At 40.7% G+C, this 10,685-nt stretch overlaps 1 protein-coding gene across 2 annotated transcripts; it reads left to right on the top strand.

Moving 5' to 3' along the window:
- Positions 1-1,473: 1,473 nt before the first annotated feature.
- LOC109404395 (cytochrome b-c1 complex subunit Rieske, mitochondrial) lies at positions 1,474-10,269 on the top strand. 2 transcript variants are annotated; one of them, XM_019677256.3, is made up of 4 exons: positions 1,474-1,752; positions 9,341-9,481; positions 9,551-9,798; positions 9,859-10,269. In XM_019677256.3, exons 1-4 carry the CDS (start codon positions 1,638-1,640, stop codon positions 10,075-10,077), a joined length of 723 nt encoding a protein of 240 aa, XP_019532801.3. In that variant the 5' UTR covers positions 1,474-1,637; the 3' UTR covers positions 10,078-10,269. The 2 variants fall into 2 exon arrangements, with proteins under 2 accessions (XP_019532801.3, XP_019532791.3); XM_019677246.3 differs by having other exon boundaries at positions 1,474-1,830.
- The last annotated feature ends 416 nt before the right edge of the window (positions 10,270-10,685 follow it).

Below are 10,685 nucleotides of genomic sequence, written 5' to 3'. Positions count from 1 at the left end.
AGGTTGGAACTGAATCAAAAACGAAAACGGCAGAAGTGACAGCAATGTTGATGATGATATAGAGCTTGCTGACGTTTATTCACCTTTCTCTTTCAAACATGCAGGCGGAATAGGATTTGTTGTCATCAGGAAAGGTTTCCCGATGAAAACAAATCCTATCCCGCCTGCAAGCTTGAAAGAGAGAGGTGAATAAACGTCAGCAAGCTCTATTGATTTTCACGGGTTAGGGCGCTACCACCGACGAACCGACGTGACAGCTAGAACAAATAAATTCAAATTTGTTGCCCGCGACGCCATGATGAAAAATAGCCGAACACTATCGCCACCTCTATAACGGCTCGCGATGATTTGATAGCTCGACACCGAACCCCCGTGTGTTCATATAGGAAACGGTTCGCGTCTGCGCTGATTTGACAGAAGCGATCGCTCGCTTCAGTGGTCGACCGTTAAATTTGGGGGGGACACTTTTGAATCGCTACTGTCACGTCGGTTCGTCGGTGGCGCTACCTCATAAAATCGGGTCGTAAAATGGCTCATTGTAACGGTTGATTCAAAAGAAACGCCATTGCTTATGCAACAGGTCACACATCTATTTTGATTATGAAACGGCACAACAAAATTTTCTTGCAACTGCCCCAGCTCGAAGTTCGTCCCTGTTCATCACACTGTAAGACCAAAGTACTCTTAAAAGGGTAAAAAAGTACCCTCTTTGAGAGTAACTAGGTGAACTCATAAAAAGAGTAAAGAGCCTTTACCCATTAAAGAGTAAAAGGGTTGTACGTCAGATCGACGAGTAAATTTTACTCTTTTTCCAAATGGAGCCGTCTGGTAGGAAGGGTGAATTTTACCCATTTTTTTATTTCTATGGCGGATTCTCAGCAACTAGAAATTCAAAATAATATTAAATAAAATGATAGCACTAATGTGATTAAATTTGCATGTTACCAACTTTATTTAGCAAAATATAAAATAGTAATTTAACACTGTTATGTCTTAGAACATTTTGATACACTTGTACGTTTTCTCTTGTTGCCTTTTCCGTCCAAGATGACATGGATGCAAACTGGATGAATTTTCGCGTAACATAGTTTTCTGCAGTGTAGTTGATCCTCTGTTCACTCGAAGCGATCCCTGCAAAAAGAATATCATTAGTTAATATATACTCGTTCAAAAACTGATAATATAAATACTTTGGAGATTTTGTTCCTCGTCATCTTTCCGGCCGGGGTACTGGTCCTTTTTATAACAGAACTTTGCCAACACAATTTTCACCCATTAATGGGAATGTGCCAGATACTTCGAAAAGAGCAAAATTTACTCTTTATTCATTTTTTTAAAGTACCCTTTATTTTGACAGCTTCATATATTTGTGAAAAAAGGGTACTTTTTACTATTTAAAGAGTAATGCAGGGTTCGCAGTGCAGCACAGTCTTTTTCGCTTCGAACTGTCACCGCTCCTGTCAAAAACCATCGATAAAACGTCAAAACTCGAACGAAAAAATCCGTGCGTCGTTCCGCGAATCGCAGTCATCTCCCTTTGCAGTGTGCAAAAGTGTAGTGCTCTTGAACCCCGAAAAAAAGGAAGGCTTTTCCGCAAGGCCCCACCAGAAGGAGCAGCAATCCCGGAACCAGCAAGGATGATCGGAAACCTGGCCAAGCTGTCGTACGTGCGCGGGGTGTCGCAGGCCGTCGCGAGTGGCTGCAAGGCCGCTGCCGTGCCCGTCAAACTCGAGACGAAACCAGCCGTCGCAGGTCAGACTCCTATTGTTGCCAGCTCGCCAAACTGCGCACTGCCCCGGTCCGTGGTCCGGGTGGTGTCCGGAGTTGCAGGTTATTATTGACCCTTTTCTTGATTCTTGGGGCTTCGGGCAGTGCGGGAAATGTACGGGTCTGGTGCGAGGGACTTTAGAACGACGGGGTTGCATAAGCAGTGCTTCCACCGGAGACAGTAGTGAAAAATCTATCGTTATGTAACCTGCCCTGGTACTGCGGGAATGGTTCCAATTTGTTTTTGTTTAGTGAGGCGCCGCGGTTTGAAAGTTTGATCATTTTCGATAATTTTAAACTAAGTTTGGCTGAAACTTATGAGGTTTCTAGTTTTAAATCATTGAATAAGTATTTATGTCGAACAACCTAACCTAGCACAATAACAAAACAAGGCAAGATCAGCAGGTCGTTTGAACACTAAACTTTGAACGGTGTATCAACAGTGTCGAAATTCAATCAAATAGTGTATATCAAGTGTGTGCTTCAACATCCGGTTCAACATATTCTGTGCTAGATTATAAAAGAGATTCGGACAAAAATATTGCTGACTGCACCCCAAATTGGACTGACACAATAGTGTGCACACACCTTCAAAGTGTGATTGCAGCGCAGCGCCACGTCGGATCGAGATGAGGTCTTTGGTGCATTTGTTCCTTGTATAAATGGAGGAATAAGTGCACCGAAGACGTCGAGACGATCCGAGGCAAATGTGCACTTTTATCAAACTTTTCAGGCGCACTAAAAAAAGTGTGATAGTCCAATTTGGGAGGTAGTCTGCAATAATAAATATTCATTCGATGTTCGTCCCGTGAGATTTCAAGGAAATAAGATGGGCAAAATAATTCATAAAAGCATAAAGCGACACTGATTGTTCATTAGGGCCTAACTGACATTTTCGAATTCTCTTCATCGATTATCTCTTTGTGTCATTACAGAATGTGTATTGAGTTTTCCCAAAACTTTTTGATTGAAATGCGAAGGAGATGACTACATCTTGCTATAGAAACAAAGAGAATAATGATTTTGTTCGTTTTGATCAAGTTATTAGCGAAAGAGAGAGTCGACGAAGAGAAATCGATCAAGTCAATTAGGCCCTTATGAAAAATCATTGTCGAAATTCCATACTGAGTCAAAAAAAAACGTTCCTCAGGAAATTATCAAAGAAAATGATTGTTATGTGACGTGATGTGAGAACTTCAGAGAGATCACCGCTTTGAATGCCGCCTTCAGTGTTATCCACGATCATCTTCCGTCGTTTGTCGTGACCAAATCTTCACCATACGGCGAATCATAATATCCGGAAGAAAATACAGACCAGGTGTTGGAAACACAGCACCTGTTCATCGACATAAAAACGGCATACGAAACTATTGACAGAACAGCGCATCTGAAGGATCCAGACAAATTTTTCACAGAATTTGTTAGGTTTTGCCAGGAATTTGTAAGGTTCTACATACACGATCTAGACTTTTCCAGAAAAAAAACTAAAATCTTCGAATGAGTGTAGGTAATCAGTTTCTTACACTCATTCGAAGAGGGTATTCTGCTTAGAGGGTTCGAAAAGTCGGTACAAGATCTAAAATCATTGAAAATTTTCGAAAATTGGCCTGGCGTACCTGGATAGACAACGGCTTTCCTGAGAAGTTGGCCATTCTGTTAAAAATAACAATGCTGGGGTACGATTTTCACGAAATCCAGTCAATTTGCGTGCTTTGCGTTCGCCTAGGCATTATCCTCAAAACTTTTGTACGGTGGCACAGTCACTGACAAACAGACGTAACCACGCATTCAACGATCATTTTAAATCTTCACAGTTGTGGCAACCAGAGACGCGCGCATCGTTTTTATTTGCGTTTGACGTTTCACACTAGCGCCTTCTGTTGACGATATTCAATAGAGTTAATAAACTATAGAGGAGCTGGCGGAGATAGGGAGGGATATAAGTTTCAAAGCGAAAATGTATGCAGTTTGACAGGTAGATTCCCGGCATGTTTGCGAACGTGAAACATTACTACCAGGTGATGGTGTTTACGATGTTTACTCTACTATCTATAGTGTGAAGTGGGCGATGACTTTTTACGAAAATTGTTCTATAGGTCCTACTATGTTTGTCTGTGGCAGAGCTGTATATCCGCCTGGAACGCTTTGTTGGACTGATGTAGAATGGGTAAAAAATACATGCTGGTAGGCGGAACCGATCATGAAAGGATTTGTCTAGCAAGTTATTTGTGTCAGATAGACAGCGATACTTTCACGCAGGAGGAGTTGCTGTCAAAAAGATTCATTCCTACGTTAATTGTGCCATGTGTGCAAAATGCTAATACGAACGGTGTTTTTTTATCTATATAGTTCATTTATTTGAGGCTCAATCGCGTATAAAGCTTTGCGGAAGATATTTACAAATATCTTCAGACTTAACGTTGTTAGTAAGGGACGGGGCCAGGATACTCGTGGCACCTCGAAGTTAGTAGGTCACTTATGCTTTCAATGATGGACATGATAAGGACTAGGGGTCCGGAGATGAACCAGCCCCTGGCTGAAAATCTCGATAATAAAGATAATAATAATAATAAGGACTAGGGGTCATGGTTCACTAAAGTTCATTTAGGAGGTACGACGTATTGGCGTGTCCATTTTCTTTGTAGCGATTCACCACCATATTGCAGTGGGATTTAAAAAAAAAACTCGAGAGAACTAAACCTTTATACATACAAGACAAGCGAAGAAAGTCATAAATGCAAAGCATATAAGAAGTGACATCGCGGGTGCCCAACACATCTCTCACAGGAACAAAGGGTTTTCTACCTCGGTACTCAAGGGTATCCAATAATAGTGCGCTGGAGGCTTCATTTTCCGGGCACTGCCAAACTACGTGGTCGATGTCATCATAACCGGAACCGCACTTAGTACAAACATTGCTCAACGCAAGGTTAATCCTATGTTAATGCGCATCTAGCTAGTAATTGTTGGCCATACACCCATAAGTCTTGACATCACGTGACTGAAAATGTGATTTACATCCAAACCATATCGCCAAACTCGCAAGGAAACATTAGGAATAATGGAATCCATTCCACCGTTCCAGCTGGCCATCTCGCCAATTATTTTGACAACTTTGAAAAGAACTCTGGCAACAAAATGGAAAAGTTCATCATGTAAAACTCTTCTACGTATCATAGATTTCACCTTCCAGGGCGCACAGAAAGAGAGTCCGCCTTCTCATTGTCATTGAGCACTGTGAGGGGACACATACCTACAAAGGTAATGTTGAATGCCCAGGTAACCAATAAGCATTTAAATAAGCTGTATTTCAGCTATAAAACTGCATTATATCTGCTTGCTGCTGTATCATAGCAGTTCGTCTGCTGAATTGCTCTGAATTAGCAATTCAAATGCTGCTTAAAATCTGACAGCTGTTGTGTAGCATTTCCAATGCACGATATTTTTTGGTTAATAAGCATCCTAACTGCTACTTTATTGCCATAAAACTGCTAAGAGAGATGAGCGATGCTAAAACTGTTACACATTTCAACTTTTCAATTCATGTACCACGACTATAGGATCCATTACCATTCAGATGTCCTATCATTTACTGGTAGCAACAAAGTAAATCAACGAGAGAACAAATATTTTTCAAATAAATCGCATGGAATAAGAAACCAATTATGCCATCGTGTATTATGTGGATGGTTTAATTATCAGCACGTGTCCGAGCCGTTGTCCGGGCACAGCAAAATAACTACCGGTGTGGTACTCGAGCCTTTAATAGATCAAAAAATCAACGCACATTATCTGATCGTTTATAGCATCCTGTAGCGCGGCTCAGCATCATCATCTGCCAGAGGATTGTGGGATCGAATCCCAATTTCAGCGGGAACAGCAAAAAACAACTGCAAAAATAAACAACAGTCTCACAGGAGAGTGTGAGTAAAAATAGAAAGGGAAGAATATGAAGCGACTGAAATGCGCAGGGGAAAATATGTTTGATAATGATCGATTTTTTGGGGATAGGAAAGATAAGCATTTAATCAGCTGTATATTGGGCCTAAACCTGCTTTTAACTAGCACTTATGGCGCATATACGGCATATTAGCATTTAATGACCTGCAGTAAAGGCGCATATAGTGCTAAATAAATGCAATTTTTACTGCTTATTGGTTACCTGGGTGATCTTTCGACCAGTGCACCGATCATCTCCCTTATTCTTGTAGTAAGAAAGTAAGATGAATGTTTCATCGATCGGAGTGCCGCAATAGAACTAAGGCTATCCGAGAAGATGAAGAAATCAAGGAAGAAATGGTCTGCGGACATGTTGGAAATGATCCCCAAAGCGGAGTTGATTGCTGCCAGCTCAGCAACATAAACCGAGCAAGTTCCCTGGAGTTTGCGGAATGCGGTGAAATTTTCATTAAAGACACCGAAACCGGTGGATCCATTTATGCGATACCCATCAGCAGGCTTGTCCGCACTGAGCGCATGAAAATTCTGCTCTTTGGATTTACACCATCAAGCACATCATAAACTAGACATCTTTTCATCCTATCATATAGAACGATGTTGAAATATCCTAAATGTCATTTCGAACTGTCAAAAAACCGCACCGCAGAGCCACAAGGAGCGCGCAAAGAGATTTTCACCCGGGTGAAAACACCCTGGTGAATTTCACTTTGAACGGCCCGTGCGGCTCAGCGGTGCGGTTTTTTAATAGTTCGAAATGACATTTAGGATATTTCAACATCCTTCTATCTGATAGGATGAAAAGATTTCTATTTTTATGTGCTTGATGGTGTAAATCCAAAGAGCAGAATTTTCATGCGCTCAGTGCGAACAAGCCTGCCCATCAGTGAAGAAACTCTTTCAGGAATTGACATTTTACTTCGTTAAAAATGCGAGGAATAGATATAGGGTGCCTGTACCAGTTATCGCACCACCTAAGAAAAACTATTTCTACAAAAATAAGAAGAAGACCGACGAGTGTAAACAATAAGTCAAATGATAGATTAGTTTCCATACTTTACAGGAAAAATATAAAACCGGAGCCAAAACTACTTTTAGTATTTATTACGGCGTGTGCCAATGATAGGAACCCTGTACCAGTTATGGACACATTTGTTAATTTGGGTTCCACTTCGCACTATTTACATGCATTCCTTATGGGATTTGCCATAACTGGTACACTATGGCGAAATAGGGTGCAAGGAGGCCGAAAAGTTAAGGAAAATGATTTATTTTTACCATAATTTGAGCAAATTGTGAAGTTTGAATGATTGCAATCATCTTTTGTGATCGTGATCTATTGTTCACGGAATTTTGCTTGTTGATTTATATCTTTAAAGGATGAAAATCAACTATGGCGAATTTGAGGTACTATAGCCATAACTGGTACACTGAGCCTACATCGAAGTTGATCTGGTATTCCCTGAACAGCTTGTTTCATGGACAGATCGCATTTAACAGAGGCACTGTCCTTGGTGAAGTGTACACGAGGAGGATTACAATCTGCGAGGCTTATATCAGATGACATATGGAAAAAATAGATTCTCATGAAATTTGACTGTTCAGGCTGAGCATTTATTCGAAGTTTTCAATACAAGTGTGTTGCTCACTCCACACTTGATAAGTAACCTTAGCGAGAGTTCCCAAAAACGGTTATGTAGAGGTTTCACCCTTAAGACCCCACTACGGACACAAGACATGGATCATGCTCCAGGAAGATCTGTACGAACTCTGATTGTTCGAGCGACACGAACTAATCTAGGGTATCGTGCCACTTGGGCGGTGGTTTCTATATTCGTCTGTTTCCCACTATAATTCAGTTAATTTTGAACCAATTGACTTGAAATGTTGTACACGGGTAGATACTATACCTATCTCACCGCATTCCAAAAATTGTCTCAATTGGTTCAAATTTGACTGAGTTATAGCGGAAACAGACGAAAATAGAAACCACCGCCCAAGTGGCGCGATTCCCTACAGTGTTATGCAGGAAAATGGTGTGTGGCGGCAAAGGATGAAGCACGAACTCGCTGCATTTTATGGAGCAGCAATATTCCTGAGAGTGGTAAAAACTGGAATAGTGGGTAGAACATGTCGCAAGAATGGCGGAGAACAACCCTGCAAAGTTGGTGATAAAAGGAATCAAATTGATGGACCATGATAGGATTGATAAGTTGATTGAATGTTGAAAGAAGCACTACAACGAACACTTTGAATACCGCAAGGACCACAAGCACAGAGATTCAGGACAGCGATAGAAATGACTACATCAGCATGGTAGATAATGGGGATTAACCAACTCCTAGGTTGAATGAAGCTGAAGATGCCATTCACACAGCTCTAGAACAATAAGTCAGTCTAGTGGAGATGGATGGCAATGCAGCCGTTCTTTTCAAGATAGGCTCGTCCTTTATTTCCGAGCCTATCTTGATAAGAACGTTCGTTCATTTTTCGTTCTCTCTCGTTAAGAGAGCAAGAAAAAAAAAGCTAGCTATGCCAATGGAGAAAAGCCGTGGAATACGTAGACCGGACACATTACACTAGTTTACAGCATTTTTGAACTCGGTAAGCTAATGATCATTTTTGGTGTAGAATCATGTTCCGAGTTCGAAAACGTGAAAAATAAAAGTACAGTACAGTACAGTAGAGCGGATTTTTTTTTCGACTTTCCATACAAGGTTGATGATGTGAAATCGATTTTTGTTCTATTTTTAAGCAAAGTCATTTCACACATCTCATTCTCCATAATCAATGCTCCGATAGAGCTGATTTTTTTTTACTGTAACTTGCCTACACATGATATGTCAAGTATACGTTGAGAAAGAATTTTTAGCTTGTTTTTTTTTTATCGAAAAAAATACATTTCTTCATATATTTTTGGAAATTTTGCTAAAATTTAAGGAGATCGTCCCAAAACCTCGCCAATATCTGTAATTTCATCAATCTGACGCAAAACCTGCATTCAGATGGTCGAATAGTATTGTATTCAGCTTTTAATTTATGGAAAAAGATTTGAAATTGATTGAACAAAACGCAAGATATTTGAATGTTAGTAAATTCTATATTTTAAAAAATTGTAAAACTCGATATTAAGTTTAAACTCAAAAACTGCTCTACTTAAAATTTTTTGAAGCGCGGTTTCGAAATCAGCGCTAAATTGTACTTCAAAAATTTTGGTCGTTGTCAGAAGTTCACGACTTTCATTTTATTTTGTAAACTAGTGTTATCAGTGGAAATCTACGAGCACTTAGAACTCCACAACAAATTTTTGTAGAAAAACATCTCCGCACCAAATTTACTAGGTATAGAATGGTTAAGACCGTTGGTCGTCTGTTGATCCCAGTCAAATCACTATTTCAGTCTTATGCCATTTCTGTTGATATTTTCAGAGTTTCGAAATTCAGCCTTCTTTAACCCTTGTTTTACATGTTTCTAGTTTTCGTATATGTAATTCAAAAATTGTATGCATAGATTATGCTTGATACTGATTATACTTTACTCTTCATTAACTTATCTATTAAGGCAATTTGAATAACAATTTAGCATATTCTAATAAGCTTCCTCTCGTTTATAACAGCTACCGGCCAAATCCGTCTGGCGCACACCGACATCCAGACTCCAGATTTCTCAGCCTATCGTCGCGATCAGGTCAAGAGACCCAACGCCAAGAATGACTCGGCTGATGAACGCGCTGCTTTCACCTACCTGATGGTTGGAGGTAACTTCCCTTATTTTTCTCCAGAAATATCTCCTCCCACTAAGGCATATAATTTCCTTCCCCCCCTAGGTGCCGCCGTCACAACCGCCTACGTAGCCAAGTCACTGGTGTCCACCTTCGTGTCGTCGATGAGTGCCTCGGCCGATGTGTTGGCCATGGCCAAGATCGAAATCAAGCTGGCCGACATCCCGGAGGGCAAGTCCGTTACCTTCAAATGGCGTGGCAAGCCGCTGTTCATCCGTCACCGTACGGCGGCCGAAATCTCTGCCGAAGAGGCCGTCAACACCGGAACCCTGCGTGATCCCCAGCACGATTCGGTAGGTTTTTTTTGTAAATCAATAAAGGATGTTTTCCCTGACCGTTATTTCCATTTGCAGGAACGTGTCAAGAACCCCGAATGGCTCGTCGTGATCGGTGTCTGCACTCACTTGGGTTGTGTCCCGATTGCCAACGCCGGTGACTTCGGTGGATACTACTGTCCGTGCCACGGTTCCCACTACGACGCGTCCGGTCGCATCCGGAAGGGACCTGCCCCGCTCAATCTGGAGGTACCGCACTACGAATTCCCCGAGGACGGTTTGGTCGTCGTCGGTTAAAGCGAGCACAGCTTGTGGGTGATATTCTGGCTAGTTTGTAACAGCAGCAAAAACTAAAGAAATATTAATCAGAAGTTGCGCGAACGAAACAGCAGTTAGTAAACAAATATCTTTTTCTTATTTAAATGAAAATCCGTGTGGAGAGGGAGAGGGAATGCGAATAAATCGTTCAGTTGACGGAAACAAGTATTGCAAGAACACGATTAGATTTATTCCAAACAAACCAAACGATCAGAACGAGAAGGTGTCGTAACCCAACAATTCGTCGTCTACCAGAAAGAATGAACTAATAAAGGACTGTTCAATCTAAAACAATGGATTTACTACTAATTGTCAAAAAATCCTTGAATGGAGCTAATTGAATGCTGAAAGCAGCATTTATTTACCGTATCCCTTTCTTTTTTTCGTTCTACATGAATAACCTGTGGATGTAATTGAAATCCGAACGAAACGTGGAATGCCGTTGATAAGTCAATTTTCAATTCAATTTAATTTATTTTTCCAGAATTCAACGGTACTACATCTAATATTTACATTTACATTTCAGAGATTTGGTTTAACTTTCAACTGAGAACAATTCAAATTCATCATAGGAGACATCAATACAT

The sequence above is a fragment of the Aedes albopictus genome, chromosome 2 (assembly GCF_035046485.1).
Source record: "Aedes albopictus strain Foshan chromosome 2, AalbF5, whole genome shotgun sequence".
Lineage (NCBI taxonomy): Eukaryota > Metazoa > Arthropoda > Insecta > Diptera > Culicidae > Aedes > Aedes albopictus.
Note: the sequence above shows the minus strand (reverse complement) of the source record. Positions and strands in the feature narration are given on the sequence as shown.